Source organism: Pelmatolapia mariae, linkage group LG23, assembly GCF_036321145.2.
Source record: "Pelmatolapia mariae isolate MD_Pm_ZW linkage group LG23, Pm_UMD_F_2, whole genome shotgun sequence".
NCBI lineage: Eukaryota > Metazoa > Chordata > Actinopteri > Cichliformes > Cichlidae > Pelmatolapia > Pelmatolapia mariae.
Window position 1 is genome coordinate 43,635,577 of NC_086246.1, and position 27,043 is coordinate 43,662,619.

The 27,043-nt window shown below is 36.8% G+C and overlaps 1 protein-coding gene across 3 annotated transcripts in view; it reads left to right on the forward strand.

Moving 5' to 3' along the window:
• The first annotated feature begins 231 nt into the window (after positions 1-231).
• The window catches only part of osbpl1a (oxysterol binding protein-like 1A), a 32,444-nt gene continuing 5,632 nt past the window's right edge, over positions 232-27,043 (forward strand). For all 3 annotated transcript variants that reach the window (XM_063466039.1, XM_063466040.1, XM_063466041.1), the window contains exons 1-18: positions 232-508; positions 2,488-2,617; positions 2,697-2,782; positions 2,864-2,938; positions 3,057-3,168; positions 3,291-3,376; positions 5,385-5,529; positions 6,885-6,952; positions 7,067-7,111; positions 9,328-9,401; positions 9,965-10,028; positions 10,146-10,247; positions 11,238-11,363; positions 11,498-11,579; positions 11,900-12,006; positions 19,499-19,661; positions 22,122-22,302; positions 26,079-26,154. In XM_063466039.1, the coding sequence (XP_063322109.1) occupies positions 2,494-2,617; positions 2,697-2,782; positions 2,864-2,938; positions 3,057-3,168; positions 3,291-3,376; positions 5,385-5,529; positions 6,885-6,952; positions 7,067-7,111; positions 9,328-9,401; positions 9,965-10,028; positions 10,146-10,247; positions 11,238-11,363; positions 11,498-11,579; positions 11,900-12,006; positions 19,499-19,661; positions 22,122-22,302; positions 26,079-26,154 (1,716 nt within the window). In that variant the 5' untranslated portion in view covers positions 232-508; positions 2,488-2,493. The remainder of the gene's footprint in view (positions 509-2,487; positions 2,618-2,696; positions 2,783-2,863; positions 2,939-3,056; positions 3,169-3,290; positions 3,377-5,384; positions 5,530-6,884; positions 6,953-7,066; positions 7,112-9,327; positions 9,402-9,964; positions 10,029-10,145; positions 10,248-11,237; positions 11,364-11,497; positions 11,580-11,899; positions 12,007-19,498; positions 19,662-22,121; positions 22,303-26,078; positions 26,155-27,043) is intronic.

Sequence of the window (27,043 nt, forward strand, 5' to 3'; positions counted from 1 at the left end):
ACTTCCGGGTTTTGCATTAGGAAACCAGGACAACAATAAAATCGTAAAAAAAAAAAAGAAGAAAGAACATAAAAAAACCGAGAGCGTCTCAGTTTTATTTTAATTTAAGACAGCACTTAAGATTCATCAATTTTATTTATTTATTTGTTATTCATACTCTTTATTTGCAATAACAGTCTTTTATTTTGAAAGGAGTGGGATTGGGCCAGGGCGAGTTCCGCTGCACGATAATCAGCTGATCTCAGTGTAAACAGTGCACGGAGGCTGTGTCATGTGCTGGGGGGAGAGACAGGGGCAGTGATAGTTTTCGGCTGTCGGTCAGCTGGACGATAAATGGGAAACGTATGAAGTGACGAGCGACAGCTTGATGTGTTCCGCTGTGTTTGCGCTGCAGTGAGACAGCAGGAAGGGCTTAAAACATCACATGCAGCTTCACAGAGGGCCTGTGTGAGCAGCTCTGCCTGAAAACACTGGATTTTACCTCCACGGGACTGCAGTAGTTTAAGTAGTAAGTTTGTGTGTGTGTGCGCGCTCAGTATTTATTCAGTTGCTGCTGTGTTTATTCTAATGACACATGAGGAATTTAGCTTGCAACTAAGACGATTTAAGTTGAGCAAGAAGTGAGGTTTGAGGGTAAAATACTACATCAAGTAAGGAAATAAAGGTTCAGGTAAATTCAGTCTAACTGTAGAAAATTGGTCATTGCGACTAATATGTTATCTTTATCGGTGGTTTCACAGTGTAGCTGCTCGACATGGAGACAGTCTTAACTCATTTTTGTACACTCAGGTATTTTATCCACACCAGTCGAGGGCCTCGTCTGAAGGGTCGTAAGATGAATGGAAGGGGTCATGAGATAATGAATGGGGGGAACAAAGTCCTTCTCCGCCAATGTGTGATCATTTGCCGACTTTTCTCCAAATTATTATTATTATTATTATTATTATTATTATTATTATTATTATTATTATTACTGTTCCAATAATTAATATTTTGGGTAAAAAGTGGATTGGATTTGATTTTGTTCATCAAAAAGGTTTATTTGGAACCGCAAACAACTCCTAGACAGCCATAGGGACTTCAGTAAGAAAAGGCTTTTTAAAGGGTCGTAAGAAGAGGACAACTTTCGGGAAAAAGAAAAAAAAAGTTTAATCCTTTCTATTTTATTGCATTTATTTTTTTAATGTAAAACCTTTGGAAAAACTGTAAAATATAAATTGTCTGGTAAATGTAGCACTTTTGCATGGAAATGTGAAGTAACACTAAATGGAAATGTAAAATTAAATCCATATTAAACCTCATTATACACACGTAAACATGCTTTCTTTGCAGACTGAAACATAAGCCTTCAGAAAATATTTTATGATATGTTTTTCTTATTAAAAGATTATAATCAGCCCTGGGTGTTACATTTCAGCCGTAGCAAAAATAAACCTCAAATGAGAGAGTGGATTGAGCATTGCTGGATAGTGAAAGAAATTTTAAAAAACTGTTTTGACTTAAAATGTTTCTGTTTGTTTTTTTTATTAAGAGACATCAAACCAGGCTTTGCAGGTTTTCTGATCAGGATTGGCAAATGACTGTTTTTTGTTTTTTTTAAACATGCTTTTCCTGAAATTGCAGTGTGCAGTTTGAGTCAGGTCACTTAACTGTTACTGTCACATGCTTTTCAATCCCAGGTAAACCTGTTTCACTGCTTCTCCAATTCCCCCCGCCCTGCCGACGTCATAATTGCACAGTCTGATTTGTCTTGTCCTGTCAATGTGATTCACGAATCCTTCCTCACAGCCACATGACATTTAAAAACATTGCTTAACTAAGCTTTTTGTCTATCTGTTTTTCTTTCCATACTGGGATTTAATTGCAGATATACTAGAATGTCATGTCATGTGGATTTTTTTTCAGAGAAAGGCAGGACGTGTTTCCTTCTTGTAAGGCTGGTCTGGTGACTGCTGCCTTTTGCAATAATTTGGATTTCCTTCTTCTCCCTTATTGTGTGACATAACAAACTCCTGTGACTTTTTCCTCACATGTCCTAAAGCAGGAGAAATGATGACTTATTAAGCAATATGAGCCACCTGCTGACTTTACACTTGTAGCTCAATTTACTTGTCCCAATCACATGATATTATATGGACTGTAACTTGCCTCAAGATGACTTCTATTATGAATCGGGTGAAATGAATTTAATTGAACGTCGCACGTATGTCATCAGGATTTTTATTGAATTTAGACACTACCCATTTTTTTTCAGCATTAGAAATTATAGGCAGGAATGGTCCAAATAATAATTTATTCCAGTTTCAATGCAATGATTTTAAAGTATATGCTATGATTAGCAACTCTCTTTAGTTCCTGGGTGTCTTTTAGGTGGATAGGTTTTCCTTGAAGCACAATTTTATTCACAATTTTATTCACAAAAAAATTAAAAAGCCTTAATTTCTTCATTCCTTTTCTTTTTCTTTTTTTGGGGGGTTTTCTATGCAGGGGTCAATGGAGGAGCTGGAGCCAGAGGAGCAGTTCCTACGATATGCCCGGAATGGAGATCTGCCCGGGGTTCAAAGGCTCCTCCTGTCCAAGATAAGGGAAGAGATACAGCTCAATATCAATTGCAAAGGTCTGTGATTTGTGTATATCGGGATAATATCAGTGCCTGCTGTGTGCTGGTTTAATTCATTATGTCCTATTTTTTCCAGGAAAAAGTAAATCTAACCTGGGATGGACACCGCTTCACTTGGCCTGCTATTTTGGACACAAAGATGTAGTTGAGGAGTTGCTCAAGGTAATGTTTCTTTTCTTCAAAGCATGGAGATTTTGAGTAACTGCATAGGTAACACGTGTGTCATCACACCCTCCCCTCCAGGCAGGGGCAGATGTTAACTTGCCCAATAATATTGGAGATACGCCACTGCACAAAGCTGCTTTCACAGGAAGAAAGGTATGTTAATGTGTCAGCAATTTTCATTTCAGATTTTGAGTCCTTTCATGCTTTGCATATCATTAACAGTAGTATTTATGCAAATATTTTATTCATCAATCAATCACATATTGATCAGGAGGTTGTCATGCTGCTGCTGCACTATGGTGCGTGTGCTACTGTCATCAATGGGACAGCACAGATTCCCAAAGACGTGACACAAAATGCAGAGATCAGAAGCATGCTGGAAGGTGAGCGAGATATACTGTCAGCAAAGAGATGGAAATGTGTTAAATCAATTTTTTTTCATGCAAAATGCTCATATAGTACCTACATGTTTTTCTTTTAAATCCTGCCTTGTCACTGAAAACAGCGGCTGAGAGAACGGAGGAGAGAAAGCTGGAGGAGAAACTTTTGGATGCTGCACGGGAAGGAGACCTTTCAACGCTAACTCAGTTGGTAAGTACCAGATAACTGAAGCCTAACACTGTACTGCCCAGAGGCAAGAAGCAGAAGTCTGAGTCTTATAGGGCGCCCCCTATAGCTGCAGACTCTGCAGCTATAGGGGGCGTGTGTGTCCTCCCCACTGTGTGATTCTGCTCCAGGCTCTTTATCATTAAATAACTCTTAAAAATAGAAATCTGAGCTTTACATTCTGTCCAGAAATAGTTTGGAATGTCCTCAGCTAATCCGGGCAAAGATCTTTAGGTATCATAGAAGTTTGGCAAAGGAATGTGTTTAAAATCAGTTCTAGCTTGTTAGCCCTGGTACCAGTGGGGCCTGTAGACCCACCACAGACCTCAGTTTCACTAAAGCTTTTGGACAGATGAGGATAAATTCCTGTTCAGTAATGCCTAGAATATGATTCATAAGTCCTTTGTAACACTGTGACACTCCTTAAACGGTGTACATTTTACTTTTATTTTATCATATTGTGAAAGCAAAACTCAAACTGTTACAAATTAAAATATGCAGTAACATGATATATGAGGACAACTGCCATTAAATGACTTGACAACTATCATAATTATGTAATCATTGCAAATGTCTGAAAATTGATGACTTCAGCATTCAGTGGACATTTTCTGCAGTTCCCTTTTTATAATCATCTTTGAATTTAAAAAGCAACATTTGTTATTTTTAATCTACATATCAGTAATACGAGTTTATCACACTGGGGCTTGGAATCAGTGCAACGGCATTTCTAACAATTTAGCGAAACCAAAATATCAACATATTTTAGACTATAACAAGACATTATATTTTGTTATTTAGTCACGTTATTTCTTTATACATTGTTTCCAGGCAGGCAGATTTTTTTAGCAATACTTCTCCAGTTTTTTTTCAAGATCTTTCAGATTTCTTGGACATTAGCTGCTTCGTCACTTCCAGTCCTCGTACATGACCGTTTTCAGAGGAATTTTTTATTTTTCCTGTAAGCAACTGAACACACCTGTAAATCATTCAAGCACAAAAAAGACGTCTGACTGTGTTGTATCATGATAGTTCCAAAATAACAACCCAACAACAGACAATTTTACAACATTTAAACAGTGTCTTTAGGCACTTTGTTACTACCTGCCTGTCACAAAAACACATAATCTTCATAATGTGTAAAGTGTGTCTTTAAAATAAATGAGAAAACGGGTCAAAACAAATGTTGCAAGCATAAAAAACGAAGCCAAACGTCAACATTATTGAAGATGTGTGGAGTTCAGCTTGACAGAGAACAGAACAAAAAGAAGCCAACATCCAAAGAAAAGCTTTGAATGTCCTTCAAGAAGCCTGCAGAACTATTCCCGAAGACTACTTAAATAAAATAAAATAAAATAAAATAAAATAAAGTGGTCAAGTCAAATATTGGCTTTTAAGCTTGTTAGAATTATACAACTCTGTTTTTAACACTGTGTTTCATCTACATTACTATCTCCATATGTTTACATTGCATTTGCCTAAATATACTTGTATTTTATAATGGTATGTTACACTGAAGTAAATGGTGGCGTAACTAGCGAAGGTTAGTACAATAAATCTAAAATGTCAAATATTAGCAAGTAAGAGTACTTGTTAAACAGCCTGTTGGCACTCACACTGTAAGCAGATTAGCGTGATTACAGAGACTTTTTGTGCCTTAACTGACAGTTACACCCTAAAGTATCACACCGTGTTCACAAGACCAGACAAATATGCCATCAGCTACGCCCTTTGAAATCCAATACTTCACAAAAGCCTGAAGTGAGAAACCAATGGACACAAATCAATATTTTCAATTACAGTGTTCAGAAAAATAAAGGGAACAGTGGCAGTTCAGTTTTGGAGAGCCATTGCAGTCTTAACTATTCCAGCTCTCTGTGGCTGCATCAGAAATCTAAGGAGTCATGCTTCAGTTCTTAACAGAATAATAAGGAGCATCAGGGCACTTGGGTTCACACAGCACACCTGTTTCTGTCCTGTGTGTTTTCTGTAGCTCTGCAGGAAGAAGCCTCCAGACATCAACTGCACAGATCTGCTAGGTAACACTCCGTTGCACTGTGCAGCCTATCGAGGCCAGAGGCAGTGTGCCCTGAAGCTGCTCAAGGGTGGAGCCAACCCCAACTTCCAAAACAAGAATGGTATGATTCATCAGCCAGAGCTGGCAACCATGAATAACTGGGAGATATTCAATAATTTTTCTTTTTGTCACAAATACCAGAAGCAACAATGAACTTATTGTCTTGCCAGGACTGTCTGCACAGCCAAACTTAAGAAATTAAAAGGAACTTGTCGTGCTAATTTCCAGCTCCATTTTTTGGTTCTTGGACTCTATTGGTGTCCAGTAGACTATTACATGGTACAAAGTTTAGAATAATCTTTATTTGGCTTTTCTTGGTTTCTCTGCAGCCCATCTGTTCACTTAATGTCAGATACAATGCTTTTGAGCGTCCTGCACCCTTCTTTTAAACCCGCTTTCTTCCGATTGGCTGTCCCTCAAAAACAGAACGCCTGACAGAATGTGGGGGCGGGGCTCCTGTGCTCACAGCTAGAGCTGTGTGTCTGAGATGACCATATTAGAAATATTCTCTCTCTGACATTATATAGAGCCAAATGTAGAAAAAAAATGTGAGCGTTTAGAGGAGCCTGAAACTTGAGCTTCAGGCTAACAGGGATTGCATGTACATGCAATGACCTCATTGTATGAAACATTTGCTTTTTTAATATGACCTTTCATCTTTGTAACAACATGTATGTAACAGAAAATAAGAAAACTTGCAGGTTCACTTTAAATGTTCTAAAATCTAACAAAGGACTCAGCTGGATAATGCAATTGGCCCAAATGTTCATTTGTTCCCTTAATTATCTCAACTGTTTCTAAGCTTTGGTTTTTGTTTATTTTTTGTTTTGTTTATGAGCAGAAACCAGTCAGAGGCATAATTTTTATTATTTTGAATCAATCTCAAATCGTTTTGCTGCTGGAAATAACACAGTAACTAATATGTATTAATACACAGGTATAAAAAGTCCACCCAAAAAGGATCTATGTACATGTACAGTAAAAAAGGAAATCCTCAGGTCTGGCAGCCAAAGACAGGATAGGAAATGGAAACTATTGAGAATGCGTTTGCACCAAAGTGTTCCTTCGTGTGACAAAAGTTTCAGCATGTTTCACAAGGTCTGTCTGAATTCTTTCACCCAAACAAAAATAGCAACCGCCTAGGCGGTTTCTCCAAAAAAAGTTTAAAATTCTAATTAGTTTTGCCAAGCGCAGCAGTTCTTCCTGTGACTCGAACATGATTATCGAGGCAAAAAATTTAGAAACTGTGATTGCATGAGAAGCACAAGCTGCTTGGATGTAAATGAGTCCTTGATATTTATAATTGCTGTCACCAGCATTTAAACATTGTCGAATCCTGCAGTATTTTTCTCCCTCTGTAAAAATGTGCTCTGTTGCGTTAAAGCTCCTCTTGTCTTGTATGTCCATAACTTGTAGGCCAAACAGTATTTGATCTGGCCAGTGATACAGCAATGAAGCAGATTCTTGAGGGCAACTTTCATCGAGTGAGTATCCAGCTGTTAGTTGCTGTCCTATTTAACTATTTGTTCTCTTCTCTTCTGTTTTTTATTTTTTATTTTTTTAAACTGACTCATCTTTGCTCTTTGTCTGCGTGGCAGGGTATGACCCGACATGTCAAGAAGTATGAAGGACCTCTCTGGAAGGTAAAATATGGGAAATGGCTTTTTTGGTAGCTCTGAAAATCCAATCAGTGAACGAAAACGCACAATTAAAATGCAAATGTTATTAAAGAAAAGGAGTAAGGCATATATATCTCTTCCTTGCTAAAATACTCCTCACAGCATGTAGTTCAGTGGTTCTTAAACTTTGTTGGCACGTTTCTCTTAAGAAAAAAAACATTCTCACCTCCTACCAAACAAATTTTTTATCAGTTAACAATAACACAGCATCCAAGTTGAAAACTGGAGAAATAAAGGTCAACAAGATAGCATCAGCAAACTGTTGTTTGTTAATCTTCCCCAAATAAATTACATTAGTTCAACTTCATTTCAGTCTGTATTTTTCCTCCGGTTGACCACCTCCCTTTCTGCACTGGCTCTAAGCCCCACCAGGGGGGCCTGCCCCACAGTTTGAGAGTCAAAACTCGCTCCTGATTGCTTTTACAGTACAGATCATACTCAGAGTGTTTATATGCTTTTATTATAAAAATAACTTTGACATGTAGTCCAGAAATCTGGTTTTTTGTCATTAAATTGAAATGAGCATTTAAAGATCCAAAACTCCAGAGGTGCGGTGTGTAACTACACAGTCAGCTCGCTGCTTCATCAAATGTCATGACAGTGAACGCAGACAAAGATCACACGAGCAGATACAGCAGGCTTTACAGAGATTGCGATTGTCAGCTGACAACTAAAGAATAATCTAAGTGTTAATCATTTTTTAGGTTATGTCATAGTGGTAGGGAAGGAAATCAAGAACAGGCTGAATTTTGCAGAATTTTCCTGCATTCTTATCACTCCCTTTTATCATTGCTGGAATGTTTCCTGGCAGTTGTGCATTGTGAAAGATTGACGTCAGGCTCATGGCAGTGTAATTTTGTGCACCTGACAATTATGCAAGTCCGGCAGACACAGAGATGATAACACAGAAAATGTGTAGAGCATTTCTACACTGAAAAACCGATAAAGAATCAATGAGGGAATTGCTAAAGAGTCTTACCTGTAAGCCGCCTCTGGGGTGGCAGTGATGCCTGCTTTTGAGTTAAGCAAGACAGACACAAGCATCAAATCATCAGTGATCAGTGTGAGCCAAACATTATTGTACTGGAGAAAAACACAGTTTGCATTCCACACCTCTGACTGGCTTCTGTTTCTGAGAAACAAAGTCAAAACATAAATTCTGTGAAACTGAAACTGAAATATTTAAAACTCAACCTTACAGGGTTTTTATATTATCTGGAAGAATCCTGTGTTTAAGTTTATTAAACTTACATTGAACTTATTTATTGCTCATTTTCCTTTTAAGTTATAGTCAATATACAATACCCAGACTAAATAAATAAATAAAAACTGCCTAAGCAAACGGCTAAGAAACTTCCACTGCACAATTACTGTAGTGATTAACATGTTTCACCTGGTAAAATGCTGCTTAACCCAAACTGATTCACAGAATAGCATCTCATTTCTTAAACAACTATATCCTGCATTCATGCGAAAAAAAGGTTAAATTATTGGCCTGCATCACACAAAGAAAATGTTTTAAAACTACAAAGAACTGCGTATCGCATTATTAAAACCCAGAAGAAGAAATGCGGTCAAAACAAAATATTGAATGATCGTCATCATGGATCAGTTTGAGTGCCTTACAGTGAAATCAATCATTTTCACACATGGATTGACCAACACGGAATCCTGAGCTTGAAATGGAACCTTTGGGATGTGCTGGTGAAGACATTAGGCAACGGTCCGAAACTTCCATCACCAATCCAAGATCCCCAGATTGTTGTGATGTTGCATGGTGAATGTGTGCCATTACCAACGCTAAAAGAGCTTCAACAAAATGCTGTTTTGTGGCTTTACATGTGCAAATGTGTGATTGTAGGATCCCCACACACACACTGCTGTTCAGACTTGTTGTTAACATTGCGAGGGCAAAGAAATCTGTTTCACTTAGTGGATGAACTAAGGAGCCAAGGTCCAAGATAAGATAAATAAGGATCATTTAAATGTGAATCGTGTAATTTAGTGGTTCGCAGCAATGAAAATATCAAGCTGGAGATGAGAATAATAGGTCCACTTTGCTGAAATCTATTGTAATAAATGTGCCGTCTCTTTCAGCCACTAGTGAAATCAGAAAAGGCTAAAAAATATTTAATTGAAAAATTAGACTGCTGATTCTTCCCTTGTGTGGCTTCCTGCAGAGCTCCAGATTTTTTGGATGGCGCTCTTACTGGGTCGTCCTTCAAGATGGTGTTATATCCTGGTACTCAAAACAGTAGGTGCATCCTCATTTTTCTCTGTGCTCCTTGAATCAGACATGTGAAAAGGTCTTAGCTAGAGATAAATGGAAGTGCTGCACAGTTTTGATAAGAAAGGTGCTATAGATCAGCGGTCCTCAACCCCCAGGCCACAAACCGGCCCATGAGTCGTTTGGTACCGGGCCGCGAGAGTTGAGGCTCGGGTGTAAAATTCATCATTTTCAGGGTTTTTAGTGGTTTTTAACATTATTTTTTTTGTCTTTTTTATCATTAACTCGGTTTCCCTCGGTCTTTTCCCATGTGTTATGAATAAATCTTCTTTTTTTTTTGGGTACTGGTACTGGTTTTATTTTGTTGTATTTATCCGCGACACCTTAAAGGCCGGTTCGTGAAAATATTGTCGGACATAAACCGGTCCGTGGTGCAAAAAAGGTTGGGGACCACTGATATAGATGAGAGACAAAAAAGAAAAGAAGAGGAGAATTTTTTCCCGTATACCTTTCCTTCTATCATCTATCAACTGTTGAGATTCCAAGTGAAATGGAAAAGGTCTCAATCTGTTTTTCTTTCTTCTGTGAAGGTCAGAAGCAGCTGCCGGTGAAAGAAGGCAAGGCTGTAAGTCCCTCACAAACGCTCACTGTTTGGTAAGCCAACATTCAACATTGCGTTCCCTTTTTTTTTTTTGACCCCTGTGTTGAATTTGTCTTCGTGTAGCTTCTGCTTTTCCACAAATGAAAGTTTCTGATGTTTCTCATTTCCAGATAAGAGCCAAAGATAACTGCTTTTTCACTCTCAAGTGCTTTGATGACAGTGTGCACCACTTTAAAGTATCACCTAAAAATGACCCAGAGGGAACAAGAAAAGTAAGTTTGGTTTCTCCTCAGGTTGTCATTTCAAACACTTTTTAAAAATTCCTGTTATCTCCTGACCTTCATTTTTTGCAAAGTTTTTGCAATAGCTCTGAAAAGGGGAAAACGCTAAGTTGCAATCTTTACTAATTACCTAACTTACTACCTTTCCTTACATTGTAAATGTTCCACATGTGTGGAATCCATTGGTGCTCACAATGAAAATAGATGAATACAGTTCTTCTCTTTACTGTGAAAGAGAGGAACTTTAAGTGCATTTAAACAAGCTGAAATTTATTAACAGTTCTCTAATCATAAGTTTTGAAATCTTGAAGTAAAATGTAATTTTTAGCTTTTCTCGGGCTTTATGCAAAAGTGTAAAATCTCAAATGCACCCCAAGCTCATTAATTAACTCTTTGTTTGTTTAGTCATTATAACAACCCAGGTGGGAGAATTTGCATCATTACATTGAGTTATTCACAAGATTATTTCTTGACTTTGTAGTTGTTATGCGAGCTGTTCAGATGCTAAGACGTTGTCACTCTAGATGAGAAATAGTTGTCTACTTTGTCTCTTGCATTGCTATGAATTATATATCAGCGTAGGTGGCTGATAAGGAATGTAAATAAAAGTCCCAGCCATTATGTAAAATATACTATTAAAATTTGAAATGCAAGCTGTGTTATAAAAGAAAATTTTGGCAATTTAGGAAAACAGTCATTAGCTGGAAATAAGTAAAAGTTGTTTTTTTTTAAAATATATATAACAAATCACAGTAAAATTTGTCAGCTAGTAAATTTTAGAGGCAGATTTTATATTTTATGACCTTTACAGAGAGAGCCTTGCTAGCTTGTTTTGATCTTCTCTCCTGATGCTCCTCTAAAAAGAAATAATAATAATAATAAATATGTTTCCTATAGTATGTCAAAAACACATAAAGGTCAAGATCAGTCAAATAACTAAGTAACCTTTTTGATTTTTCTTTTTTTTTGTCTTTCTTTAAGGCATGGGTTGATGCATTGGAGGAGCACGCAGCTTACAGCACATACTACTGCTCCCAGGAGCAAGGGAGCGAAGAGGAGGAATACGAAGAAGTGATGTCACTTGGAGAGCTAACAAGCTCACTACAGGTGGCTGCAAACAGAAAGCGAGCCTAATTAGCATGTTGGCTTAACGACCCATAGTGTTTTCTGTGAACTAGTCCTCCCACCCCGTGCTACTTTTTGTTGATCTGCAGTCTTCTCCCATCTCTCTAAATCACCAGGTTGCAGATGTCAGCCAGAAAAATCTGGAGCAGCAGGTCGCAGCGCTCCTGTCCATGCTGAAGAATGAAGAGCTGTCAGAAAGTAAAGCCTTTTATTTCACTTTTCTTTGTTATGTAATATACAGTATGTAGACGTGGAGAAACATCACACTTACTCAGGAGGTGAAATGAAAACCTTTTGATTAAAAATTACAAGAGTCTTCAAACAGATTTAAATGCACAGTAATGTCTGAAAGACTGTTAATTAAGACGCCGCCATCTGGCACTGTCATTAGAGGTTTCTGCAGCGTGCTTGCTCTTTATACATGTTCTAAGAGCGTTTAAAAAAACAAACAAACTTTAATAGCTCAAAGTTGTGACTCTTCCATTGCATTCATTACTTTATGTGTTTTATCCCCTCAGAATTTCCATCAACAATACTGCAAAAGATGCAAGAAATATGTGAATTATCCAGCGAAACCACTTCCAATCTCAACATCTGTCTCAGCCTCTTCTCCAGACAGGAAGGGGTGAGTGTTACCTTCCAAAGACAAATTTCAACTTTTATTTGAGAGCCTAGTGACTGTGACTATGTTTTTCAGCTGATTATCAGCATTTTAGTCACCATTAACTGAAGACGGTTATTATCTAAGTTTACTTGGATCATAGAAGGGAGGTAAATGAGATTACAGTGACATTTTAAATAACTTGATATCTGTAAGTGTTATATTGAGACTGTTGGGGCTCAGTAAGAGGATATATATCTCTGGGATGTAAAAAGAAATCATCCTACACAAAAAGATGCTGGAAAAATTCACTCTAACAAAAGCAGCTCAGTGGACTGAAGTGATTATATGCTTACACGTGGGTTGTTTTTTGTTCTTTGTTTTTTGATTCAATGGATTTGATTAAAATGGAAGGATTCGGGGGCTAGATTACACCCCCTCATGAAAACAGGTAGATTATACCGCTTATAGCAACCTCTGACCTTTGGCATCAATTTTGCAACAATCTACAATCCCGTTTTCAAAATAGCTGGAACGGTGTGTAAATTGCAACAAGAGAATGCAATAATCATTTAAAACCTGCAATTGATTCAAAATATCGTAAAGACAATGAAAGCATAACACATGTTGAATAGGAGAAGGGTTTTCTTTCTTTTTTGTTTTGTTTTTATGAAATATGCTAATTTATGAACTTCTAGCAACACATTTCAAGGTGATTTTGGGGGGGGGGGTATGAAACACTGGAAAAGTTGTATTTAAAAAAAACACAACAACAAAAAAGAAAACACCTGAAAGAACTTCTCACAGATAATTAGGTTAAATGGCAAAAGGTCAGTGCATAACTGGTATAAAAGAAAAGCTTTACAGCAAGGATGAGTCTTTCAGCAATAAAAGTGGGGAGGGACTCGCCATTCTGCAAAAGTCCAGGCCACTAGTTCAACGCGTTGACCTATAAAGCTCATTTATGTATGCATATTTTTTATTACTCTTGAACCACATTAAAGTAGCTTTGCATGACTGACAGTTCAAAAGCTGTTTTAAACGGCTGTTCTATCTTTATAAACAGCTTTTCGTTATGCTAACTTTCTTCTCATTGGCTGTTCCTCACAAACAAAAGATTTGAACAGCAGTTGGATGGATGTCCTCTGCTCCAAATTAGGGGTTATGCGGTTGAATTGGCAGTATTGGCGATATACACTTTCTTTAAATTATATAGAGCAAAGAAAAAAAAGGAACAGAGTGTTTGGAACAAATTTTTACGCATTTTTACATATGCCTTCCTGATGATGTAAAACTTGTTTTTATACTGGTATCGACCCTACAAAGATTTGGGGTTTTCAGCCTCTGTGCTTCATAATATTTTGAAAGATTCAGAGAAAAATTGAAAATCTCTGTACACCGGGGACAAGGCTGAAAGCAGATTCGAAACGGCTGTGATCATCAGGCTCTCAGGCAGCACATTTGAATTTTGTTGCTGCAAGGGCTCAGAACAATTACGAAAAAACACTGTCAGGTGGGGACGGTTTGTTTACACATCAACAAATTAATGAATATTTGATCCTCTACGAACAAGAACAGAAAAAAACGACAAGAAAAAAACTTTTTTCATTAAAGTGATATTTTCATGTGAAACCAGCAATGTGATCTTTAAATGTTGACATGGGCTGGGATACATTGGCAAACTTCTAGACCCCTTAAAAAATAGAATTTCTGAAAATAGATGTGCTATCAAAAGTCATGATCAGAAAAGTCCAGCTGGTACCCACTTCAAGCAGATGAATGTACCTGCCGTACGCTGGCACTGAGCATGTACAACTCCCAAGAAGAGGAGAGCACATTAGCACTCTCCTCTTACAACATGAAATTTTTTAAATATATACTCTTGAATCTTTGGCTATAAAAAAGATGTCAATGAAGAAATGAATTTATCCTTTTTTTATGATTCTTTGTAGTCTTATCTCAGATAATTTGGGGCTTTCTGTGCATTTTCCATGGATTCATGTGATGCTGTGCCTTAAAGCTGTGAGTCATTTAACATTCATCACATTTATTGCATTTAATAATGCACAATAAGAGTTTTCTAATACTCGATAACAGTGGAGTTGCCTGATTGAAGTGCAAGACCCTTTATTGGGGGTTTCTCTTGATATGTGTATGTGTGAAACACTGGTGTTTATTAGGCGAGTAGGTTTGATATCTGCCTGACTTATTGTATTAAGTATTTTGTTGTTAGATATTGCTGTAGACATTATGGGTGTTTTTCTTTGTGTTTGTTACTTGGTATCTAGATTTTTTTTATGAGTTTCTATTTTTGTCTTTCTAGGCACTAACGTTTCAGACTTTTTGCAGAGCAAAATATATTACTTTAAAAAAACGTATTTATAAGTAAGTAAGTAAAATTAATTTTATTTGTATAGCACCTTGCAAGATAAAAACCACAAAGTGCTTCACAGAAAAGCTAAAACATAAAAACAGAAATCAACCAAAAGCAAGTTTTAAAAGATGAGTTTTTAGCTGTGTTTTAAGTGAAACCACTGAGTCAACAGCTCTCAGGCTCAAAGGAAGGGAGTTCCAGAGTCTGGGGGCCACAGGTACAAACGCTCTATCGCCTTTCGTTTTCAGCCTCATATGCTGGACGACCAGCAAGCCCTGATCACATGACCTCAGGGACCTGCTGGGGATGTAAGGATGTAAAAGATCTCTGATATAGGTTGTTGCTTGTCCATGCAGAGCCCTGAATGTCAAAGTCAAAATCTTGAAGTGGATTCTGAATTTATTTATAAATTGTTTGACCTAAGTAACATGTGGTTCTGATTGGATATTATGGGGTGTTGTTATGTCGCCAATCGCAGGTGATAAGATAGAGACTGCCTTGTGTTTCATTATCTGAAGAGTGGGTGTGCTCGAAATGTCACCCTCTACTAAGATGTAATAAGATCAGTGTGAGCTGATGATCACTTTTATTGTGCTCTACCTGAACACAATTACAAGGAAAACCTAGTAGCTTTTTAAAATAATTTATAGAACAAATAAATATATATCCATGTGTACAGTGTGTGTATATATGTATATATATATATATATGTATATATATATATATATATATATATATATATATATATATATATATATATATGTATATATGTATATGTATGTATGTATGTATGTATGTATGTATGTATGTATGTATGTATGTATGTATGTATGTATGTATATATATATATATATATATATATATATATATATATATATATATATATGTATGTATGTATATATATATATATATATATATATATATATATATATATATATATATATATATATATATATGTATGTATGTATATATATATATATATATATATATATATATATATATATGTATATATATATATATATGTATATATGTATATATATATGTATATATATATGTATATATATATGTATATATATATATATATATATGTATATATATATGTATATATATATATGTATATATATATATGTATATATATATATGTATATGTATATATATATATGTATATATATATATATATATGTATATATATGGCACTCTTAGCCTCAGATGCTAGTCTTGCCCCACTTCATAATTGGCCAGTCTCTTAGTTTTCTGGAATTCTTGACCACTCTCTAAATTCAATTGAGTTTAAATTTGGGTTTTAAGTAAATCCTCCAAAAAACCTCCAGTTGTGCTCTTTAAGTTATTCTTTGCTGTAATTGACCGTGTGCTTGAAATTAATATCCTGTTGAAAGGTTGTCTTTGAGTTAAACTTCTATTGTGGCATGAAGATTTCATAGTTAAATCAATGACTGCAAGCATCCAAACCCCTGTGGCATTGGAGCAACCTCAAATCATAATTTTTCTATCGTTATGCTGCACAGTTGGTATCTCCCCTAGCTGTGCTCAAACAACTTCATTTATGTTTTATCTATTTTGAAGGCAGTCCTTATATTGAAATATATTGCAGCTGTCAGTGATTTATTTCAGATTATTTGGAGAACATTTGGAGTCTTGCAGGCACGGAAAATCTTCTCTGAAGGCCTTAGAGATCTCTTTAGATCTTGACACGGTGACACCACAGACTGCGATATCAAAGAAAACACAAGATCTTTAAATGAGCAAAGTTCCTTCCTTATGTGGTTGATAAAAGTTAAAGGTGTGATTTATTTATTTATTGTCACATTATTAAAGGACTTGAAAACGTTTTTAAAATTCTTGATCCCAGGAAGACATACCAATCCCTTGGTTGTTGCTTTGTTGAAGCTGGGCACTAAATGCTATCAATTCTACCCATCTGTAATTTTGATAGACAGGATAACCCATTTATTTGTCTAAGAAATGCTGTTTCTCCTAAAAACACAGATTTAAGCGGAGCAAAGTCTCCCAGCAACTAGTCAGACACACTGTCATATTAAAATATTTTAAATGCAGGCTCTAGAGCAGCTTCTTTTATTCTGCCACCCAGATGAGGGTTTTGCTAATGAGAAGACCTTGCTTATTTAATCAAAGCAATGCCAAGCCGCATACTGTTCCAGCATAGCTTCAAAAACTTAACAAGCCTAAACATGCCTGCCTGCAAAAACGTTCAGCTTTGAAAACTGCGGCAGTTGTTCTCCTCAGTTTTGTTAAAACAAGAGGTGATTTGACAAAGCAATAAACTCATGCTAGGGGTTTTATTGTGTAGTATTGCAAAGGAAATGTTTTTGATTTCCTCTGTTCCAACATCAGATGTGGTGGGTTTTTGTTTTGTTTTTTGCACTATATCCATTTAAATACATTCTTTATATATTTGAAAGTAATTGAATTCCATTTTGTGTTACATTTATGCAACTTCTCATCTTTCTCAGATTAAAATGGGTTTGTAAAATAAGTAACACAATTCATAATCTGCTCTTTAGTGCACGAGGCTTCGCCAGCTGATGTGGATATTTTTTTTGAGTTGTGAAAAGTTATGAATGAATTGCAGACTTCAAGCATAGAGTAATTCAGTTGAAACTAAACTGAAGGCATCAGGTTGTAAAATTGGATTAGGAGCACAAAGATGAGCAGTGTGTTCAGCCAAGTTATTACACTGGCGTAAAGCCCGGTTGTATTCAGGGTCAAACATAAGCCAAAGCAGTAGACTGATAATTTCTCAGTAAGGGGATATACTGCCACACAATATTTTAGTTCAGTGAAACTGATATTGTCAATCAAATGTAAAATTGTGTGTGGTTAAAAAAAAAACCAGGACTAGAATGTCTCATTTTCTATGCACGATTAAACTAGAAGAAATGGTTTTAAACATATTTGGTCTTGAACCAAATATTTAAGGGGCTGATAATGGCCATATGAGAAGGACAAAAGTCAAAGGAGTCACCAAAGTGAGTAGAAGTCATCATGAATGGATTGCAATGACACTGTTATAATATTCTGGGTAAAAGAAATGGATTGCCAGCCTCATATTGCCATCCCTAAATCCATGCTGTGTGCATGGCTCAAACTTTTATTACATAAATCAGCAGCCAGTTAACACAGTATAAACAGTGCGGCACAGTCATTTGCAGTACATATCTTTAATACAAATACTAATAATTCTCAGTGTTTATTTAACAGTGGAACTCTGTAATCTGTGTGGGTATGTGTGCAAGTTCTTCAGTGGAAGCAAGAGGGTTTTGGCTGTGATTTTATAACTGGCAGCGCTGCATATGTGAGAAATATGAACGATGTAAACACAGATATATGTGGATAGATCAGAGACGGGGCCGATGTGTTTATAGATAATTCAGATTTAATCTGGTTTTTGATGCAGAAGAAAAACCACTATTCATTGATGATTCATATAATTTACAACATGTCAACGACTGCATTTCTGATTACTATCATAATGTGAAAGTGCCATCTTTTTTCATTTTTTTGTGCAGTAAAGCACTGAATCTGTAAGAGTGAGAGTGTTAAGTTGCATCTTGCGTTATTGCCTGTCGCGGTTTGAATTTGCAGCACTTTCTGAATCAGATTTGTGTTTGAATGTTCCACCAGAATAAGAATTAGTCCCTCTTTTGATTGTGAAAAATGATGTCTGGTAGTGCTGCTGCTTTTGATGCACTGCTGTGATAAATGTACACTTGAGATGCTGGCTATGTAAATCAAGGCATGTTTACCTTCACATCAGTGCATAGATTCAACCCTTTTATGCATGACATTCCGACTGCTGCTCATTTTCTGCAGCACATGAAAAGACCAGACAAAACCAAACCCTGAATATAATCATTAGATGGTGGAGAAAAAAAACCTCTCTTCAGTCACAATGTGTATGTGCTTTTTTTTTCTTTTTATACAGACCCCATCTCTTCACAAATGCTCAGTAACAAAACTTCAATAATTTCTGTGGGGATCTTTAAGAAGAAGACAGCAGCTGATGAAGCTGGGGCTGCCAGGAACAGTTTGAATGTTCTCAGTTTAACAGCCAGTCCAGTGCATTCAGTCTTTACATGTGGGCTGGGCCTCGATCGCTCAGCTGCACAGCCTTTTGAACTGCAATCTGCACAGGCAGAGCACATGATAAAAGACTCACAGAATCTCAGAACTCGCCATGAATAGGCCTAGTCTCAATAGGAATAATTCAAACTATACAGTATAGCTCCGTCTGTAAATGATGGTTCGCGGGCTGAATGAAGAAGTTGGGCCTGTGCTTACTCCCCCTGCAAAGGAAATATACTGATTCACTTCCAGGCCCTGCAGCCCTGCTTTGTATTTAAACACCACCTGTGGAGGGGTCAGCAGGAGGAATTTCCTCTCTAAGTTCAGAATTGTGCAGAGATGTCAAGTGATCTGCGCTCTGTCATCATACAGCACTTCCACTCCACTTCATTTAGCTTTCTCTTGTCTTGTGGATGATCATTTATAGTTCTCCCTCTTCTGTTACTTTGACAATCCAAAGTAAACCCCTGCCTCGTCAGTGGACTTTAAGTTTGCATTTGCACAATGTCAGCCTGTCCGTGGAAACGGTGAAGTAAAGGTGAGCACACCTTCATATTATCAGCACTAATGTTTTGTGTAAAAGAAAGGTTTAGCTAATGGTTTATATCGGAGTCCATTATCCGTCATTTGATTCCCTCTCTTCTACGGGACTCGTGTTCTCCGGCAGGCTATTTGAGACGGCAGCATCAAGGCTGCTGGCCTCCATTACAGATAAACATGGCTCAACCCTCTCAGCTCCATCTCTGTCTCTCTCGCCATGGGTCTGATAATGAGAGGACAGAACAGAGGGGGGATCAGTCAGTCAACATGCTGTTTACTTGCAGACCTGCTGCCATCAAAGCCTGTCTCATAGTCATGCACATTTGTCCTCTGTTTTTAATGAGACTTTGAATAAAATTTTGGTAGCCTGGAGAACGCTTGCCCATCTTCTGCTCACGGTTATCAAGTGCAGAGGATAGAATTCATGATGGTTTCTGTTTCTGAGAGTGATTAGCGTGTTTCCTTTTGTCTGTGTGTGTTTGTGTGTGGTGAGCTCAGGTGCGCAGTCTGAAATTGGAGCAGGAGGTGGAGAAGAATAAGATCCTCTCTGAGGCACTGCAGACTCTCGCCACAGAGCACCACGAACTTGAGCAATCCGTCGTCAAGGGATCTTCACCACGGAGTGCCCTCAGCGAGGATGAGTTCCACGACGCCGTTTCTGGTGAGTTGACAGGTTATTAAACACGCAGGAGACTTTGTGGCAAGCTCCTACTCACACTCAATGCTCTTTCATCCACCTATAGGACACTGGAGTACTTTTTCCTGTCATGAATGCTTTCGGTATGTTTGCCGCTCCTCGAGCCCCAAGTGGTTCTGTTGAAAATGAATATGCTGTGAAAAAGTCCTGCATGTTCTACAAACATTAAAAATATATCCCAGTAATGCTTGCTAAGATTTAAAAAAAAAAAAAATCTACAAAAGAGGAAATGTCGGACTTGCTGGTGTTTTCGCTTGTTTTTGATTTGTTCAAACTTTTTTTTTGAATTTCATTTGTTTGATTTTCCTGATGAGTTATCTAACCAGCTTTCATAGATAAAAGGGAGTCATGGCTGAAGAAAATGAAATAATAACAGAGCTGCATGGGACATTTGCACTGATTGTTGTGGAGCATGACTGAATGTTTTTTGTGAATAATGCTTTAGGGGGGTTTTTTTTGTAGCACAATCAGAGTGTTAGCATAAAATTAGTTAAAAAAAAGAAAGCATCCAAACAAGAAAAAAAATGAATAACTGTATGTTTTGTATACTAATAACACAAAAGTGACAGAATTACACTTTGTTTTTTGGTTACTCCCTTAACAGTGGTTGTTGAGTAATCAGTGTATAATTTGTTCTTTTCAACTGAGAATAAAAAATCAGAAAATGATGAATGCAGCACAGAGAAAAATCAAATAATGCAGTGTTTTTCCTTTTCCTCTTTTTATTTTGAATGCAAAACTGGGAAACAAATATCCGAGTCACAGATCTGATTTGATTTTATATACTTCATCAGGAAGTAACTAACTTCTTTGTATCGCACACTTGATCGGGCAGCCACGAATAAACAAGTAATGTCGCTGCCTAAATAAATATCTAATCAGTCAATCACATGGAAGCAATTCAATGCATTTAGGTGTGTAGACATGGTTGAGATGACCTGCTCCAACCGAGCATCAGAACGGGGAAGAAAGATGATTTAAGTGACTTTGAATCTGCTGATCTGAGTATTTCAGAAACGGCTGATATACTGGGATTTTACTACACAACTATATCTAGGATTTAGAAAGAGTGGTCAGAAAAAGAGAAAATGTGGTAGTGAAAATGCCTTGTTGGTACTAGATTTCAGAGGAGACTGCTTTGAGCTGATTGGAAGGCGACAGTAACTCAAAGAATGAATTGTTACAACCAAGATACGCAGAAGAATGTCTCTAAATGCAAAATACTGTGAACCTTGTAGAAGATGGGTTATGGCAGTTCGGGCTTGGCACACTTTTGGCTCCTTAGCACCATTTGAACATTGCTTAAATACTATAGCTTATGCTGAGCATTGTTACTGACCATGTCCACCCTTTCTGACCAGCATACCCATTTTCTGGTGGCTGCTTCTAGCAGGCTGATGCAACATGTCAGAAACCATTCACATGATCTCTTGAACATGACGGTGACGTTAATGAGCCCAAATGGCCTTCACAGCCACTAGATCTCAATCCAATAGAGCACTTTTGGGATGTGATGGATAGGGAGATGCATATCATAGATATGCAGCTGACAAATCTGCAGCCCCCATGTGATGATGTCATGTCAGCTGTCAGTGCTTTATATCATTCACAGCAAATTTAAGCTGCTAATGATGCGTTTTGCAATTCTAATTTTCCAAACTGCATCTAAATTATAAGATAGAGCGCTTGTTAGTGCTCAGTCTAACTCAGTGAAATATGACTTTTATTTATCTGTTCTTTTGTAAGTTGATAGCTTTCCTTTTCGTAGGTTGTGAAAGTCACTTTTTTTATATAATTTCCAGCATTCTTATATATTTCACTTGATGCTCAAGTTTTCATTACTTCAATTACTGAGTCAAGTTTAACACAAGGAAGTGAATGACTTCTCAATCACACAAAGCTGTTTTGTGAAATCAGATTTGGTCCTTGACCAGCTTTTTAAATTTCTATTTCATGCATTCAACCGAAAGTCATTCATATTTTTTGTGCTGTGTATCTGTTGCAAAAATTAATGCTTCCAACTCGTAGTACATCTTTCTTTTTTTTCCAAATTTTGGACGCTGAGCTTGTAAATTTAGTTTCGGAAAACATTATAAATTTTATCAATTAAATTTGTCTTTTGTGTTTTGTGATCAAACTCACGGAAACACTGTTCTCAAATGTACAGGCACATTCATAATGCCCATAAATGTTTTTTTTGTTTTGCATCGATCGGTCAGCTTACAGTAATGGGAAGGAAACTATACTGTCCTTTTAACATTTGATAAACAAAAAGTATTTCTTAATTTTGAGATAATACACAATTTTCTGTGCCTTCTAATTGACAAACTATCTAATAGCAATACTTTTTTCTAGATACTCAGAGGACATTCAGTTGAACTGTAATCCTGCACTGACTCATCTACATGTGTTTGTCTCCACCAGACTCAGAATCTGAGCTTTCCCTGAGCGGCTTTGAGACGGTAGCCAGCCAATCCTGTGAGGAAGACGAAGACGAAGGCTCTGTCATGTTAAGCAGCACTTGCAGCAGCCCCGCCAGCACGCTGGAGCAGGATCACCATGGTGACAAGGCTGAGACTCAACCCAATGGGATAACAAAGCATAGGTCAGCTCTGCAATACGCCATCACAGTTTCTTAAATGGACTGTTGACCTCTGGTTCTTTTAATCTCACATCCAAAGATGAACAAGCTCATCAAAGTCACTGCCCTTTCATACAACATAGCAGCCTAATATTGTTGAATTTTTAATTCTTTAATTCAAATTTGTTATTAGTGTCAGACATGTGTAACGGCATATTAGGTTAAAAAAATAAAAAATTTATGGTGGCCTAGGCAATGGGTCATATTCTCAGAAAAAAAATTTGATTCTGAGGTTCTGATTGTATGATAGATTACAAATGCACTTAATGCCTAATTTGACCATTTAGTAGAAGAACTGACTGCAAATTGTGAGTTATCAGAGACTCCATTAGCTAACACATCAAAGTATTTTATTAACCTCTCCTTCCACTTTCTTAAACACTTATCCAGTTCAGGGTCACGGGAATATTTAGTCAGCTGTGTAATTTAAAGACTAAAGAGCTGATGCTAATCTAATAAAAACATACCCGAGGGAAACCACTAACATATGTTCAGTCTGTCAGGAATTGGAGAATTTTTATTTTATTTTAAAGCAACACTTATTTTTAAGTTAAGAGAACCTAATTCTTCTTGAGATCTTGGAAGTTTATGAAAATTGATTTAACAGCTCATTTAAAAAAATCTGTGTTTTGACCAAGAAATTCAAGTGCCTACCTGTAATTGAACAGAAAGTAAGGATAAAGTAGTAGGACTGGTATTTTTCTTACTTGAAGATCCTCATACTATGAATTCTGAGTCTCTTTAACATAATCTTAAAGAGATTATTTCTTCCCAGTAAGCTTTAAGCTAGTTTTGGGGCATGCTTGGAAAAACTTAGAGGAAGTTGAAATTGCACATCATGAGCATTCTGGAATGTCCACTCTACTGTCAAACGGATGTTCCACTCCAGAATAAAACCTTTTCCAGTGCCCATTCTTATGAAATGGAACTTTGTGGATGCCTGCATGGTTCTGTTCTAAGACCAACAATCTCTTGCAGATATATTATTCATATATTACCCATTATCAGATACCTACTGTATAAAGTGTCATTTCTATGCCGATGATGCAAATGTTTGTGTATCATCACGGACTACACAGCAGGCTGAAGAGTTTTTCAGTGATCTGTTTTTAGTTTGCAAAATATTAAATATAATTTAAAGTAAAATATTTACTTGTATCTTATTGAAAATCAGTCAGTACTGATGAGAAGGGACTAAATAAGGCAATAGATAAGTGAATACATAAAGTAATTTATGTAAGTATAATAATTTCGTATAGCTTGGTGTTGTCTAGGATTCCAAATTAGAATCCCAGTCAGACTTTGGGAAATTGCATATTTTTCATATTGTATGTTTGGGTGGAGGTAGCCAAAATAAGACTTTGAAAAATAGAGGACTGCAAGCCAAAATAAACCATTATCCATTTCAGAAGATATAATTTATTCAGCTCTGAGAATTTGATACATTTCTTGTTCATAAAATCTGTTTTTAAATGTGTGAAGGGCCTTACCCACATAAAATAAAACTTTAAAAATGTGCCACTACAATTAAAATCAGTTTTATTTTATTTAGTAGTACCAGTTCACAACCACGTTCACCTCAAAACAATTTAGATTATAATGTAAAGACCCTCCAATATTAGAAAGAAACCCTAACATTCACATGACCCACAATAAGCATGTACTTGGCGAAAGTAGGAAGGAAAATCTCCCTTTAAACAGGAAAAAATCTCCAGCAGAAAGAGGGCGGGGCAGCCACCTGGGACCAGTTAGAGGTGAGGGAAGAGAAACAACACTATGGGAGAGAGGGCCAGAGTTTAATGATTACTAATGATTAATTGCAGTACAGGTGTATAAACACTCACAGAGTGAAAAGAAAGGAGTAAAGAAGAAACACTTAGTACATCATATGAAGACTCTGCAGTTTAAGCCTACTGCAGCATAACTAAGAGAGGGTTCAGGGTCATTTGATCCAGCCGTATCTATATGCTTTATTAACAAAGAAAGCTTTAAGCCTAATCTTTAAACTAGAGACGGCGTCTGTCTCTCAGATGTAGACAAGCTAGTGTAAATCAGCAAATTCTAAACTATCGCTGCCATCACATATAACGACATTCACTGACTTTAAAGTTCTATATTTGTACAACACTATGGTTTAAACTAAAGCAAATTTTTAATCACTGAAATCAGTTTTTAATGCCTGCAATATGTCTTGGGAGGGGGGGGGGTTGTTTGTTTGTTTTTGTTTTCAGTCTTTATGTCCAGTCTTTATCATTTTTGTTATAATTACTGTTTGCATGGTTTTTGTCTGTCTCAGTTTATAGATTGTCTTTATGTTTCTAATAGAGTGCTGTATCTTTAAAAGCCTAAGGTATAACAGTCAGTTGCATTTTTATTTAAATGTCATAGTGTTTACATGTATCACTCCTGTCAAATGAATTAAATTTATTTTATTTAAACATCGTAAATTTATTTTAAAAATTTAAATTCAAATATTTTCAAGAACACGGTGAAAGTATTTTAGTCATTGAACCTCACTGCTTCACTTTACAAAGATGGATCAACCTCATCGTACCACCGATGTCACCACTTGGTTGGATTAAAAGATTATTTAGTTGATGTAACTGAAAAGCAACGAAAATTTGGCCAGGATGATATTTTTTGTTCATTAGGAACTACAAAGCAAGTAGTAAAGAAGCAAAGATATTCTTGGTAACATTTTTGATACGGTTGCACTTCCTCCCATTTGAGTTTATGTGACATTGTTAATGGTGTAAGGGGTGTGATCACGTTAATCCAACGTTGCTAAGTAAAACAATGTGGTTTTCTGATAAAAAGCAAAAATAAATCAATTTAAAAAGTGTCTTCACAAAAGTATAAAAGTTTTTCTCTGAGAAATTTGAGGGTTTTTTTTCCTTAAATGTATCCCTCTCATTTAAGCTTTACTACTACCACTATAATCTAATTCTTTTTTTTCCCTAATCCTATTTTCATCAAATCTATATTGTTGTTAGACCTATGCAGTTTTAGATATTTAATAACCCACTCGAACAGTCCTTTTTTTTTTTCAGTGATCTTTTTAACTTCCTCAGGTGTTTCCACTTCACAGTGTGAATAATTTAGAGTCATGGGCAGCCTGGTAAAGGCACAAGAAAGAGTTGTAGTATAGAAAGGACTCCGCTCTCTGTTGGAGCTGTTAAATATTGATAAGGTCACAGTGTAATGCAATAATCAGTTTGCAGTATGATCCCTTGTTGGCTGATCCCTCGGGCAGCTGGGGAGTGCGGTTCACGTTATTTGGGTGATTTTTAAATGTCATCATTACGCTAACCCCTCGGTTTTTACGTTTTATTTTTGTACTTTAAACTAATCTCCAGCCTGCACACCTTTTTAGACAGTTTGAGACAGACAAGACATAAGTGCTGCTGATGGATGATTCTTGCTAACCACCTTTGCTGCTGGTATTGTCTGTCTGTCTGGGCTTTGTTCCAGTGTGTCACATAATACATTAGGCTATTGTTGACAATATTCACTTGATGTGATGCCTGCAGCAGGTATTGTATGTCTGGCACATTTACTCCAGTGGAATATTTTTAGTGCACTAGAACAAAATGAATGCATCACATACACTTTTTAGAAGAACTGTAATTTTGTGTGTGTGTGTGTGTGTGTGTGTGTGTGTGTGTGTGTGTGTGTGTGTGTGTGTGTGTGTGTGTGTGTGTGTGTGTGTGTGTGTGTGTGTCTGTGACGTGTCATTTTAGGACAAGCTTACCGGCGCCAATGTTTTCGAGAAATGACTTCAGCATTTGGAGTATCCTGAGGAACTGCATTGGAATGGTGAGAATGGTTTTCTAGAGTTGTTTTTATTGCCCATCCATTATGATGACGAGGGTCATTCCACCCACTGCTTTGGTATTTATCGTCTTGTCATGCAAAATAGCCTTGTGCAGGTGCAGACAGCACTTAGTTACATTTGTGGTGACTCTTTTCCCAATAGTTTGCCAGTAAGTTGATTTATGTCCTGATACTAGCAAAAACAAATACATTTTTTTTAGCCTAAACTGCATTAGTGCACACTAAACTTAAATTGACTGTATTATAAATCTGCAGCTCTGAACCAACCCTTAGGTTTAGTTTCCAAGCACCGCAGAAAGCAGTTGTGGAAAAAACCACAATGTACACTATTTTCTCAGGACTAAAGAGAAGAAGAAGAAAGCTAGACATCTGGTGTTGACAATAGTTGAGCGTTTAGCTACTTAAATTCCAAATAGAGGCCAGAAGAGCTAATGGAGAATGACTCTATATTTATCAAGTAACCAAAAACATAATTCCAAACCCTTTTTTATAAAAATTATGACATCTGTGTAACTAACCTACTCCTACTCTAGCACAACTTGGGAGATCAAGCAAAAAAATCACATATTCTGAAAGTCTCGGGTTAAGTGTCAGGGTATTCATGAATCATGATGACTTTCATCTCACAAGGTCACTCTTCTATTTGAAGTATTTTCTGAAGCTTTTTCTTTTATTACCAGCGCGGTTACAGCAAATACAGCAATAAATACTCACCTTAATGTGGTAGATACTTTGGTCCAGAGCAACGTAAATGCTTGTATGTACCAGACGACCAAACATTGATCCTTTTTGACACTCAGCAGCTCAGAGCACTGCCATGTCAAAAGACCTTATTTCCTCTTTGTAATGAAACCTTGTCCTTCAATTTTCC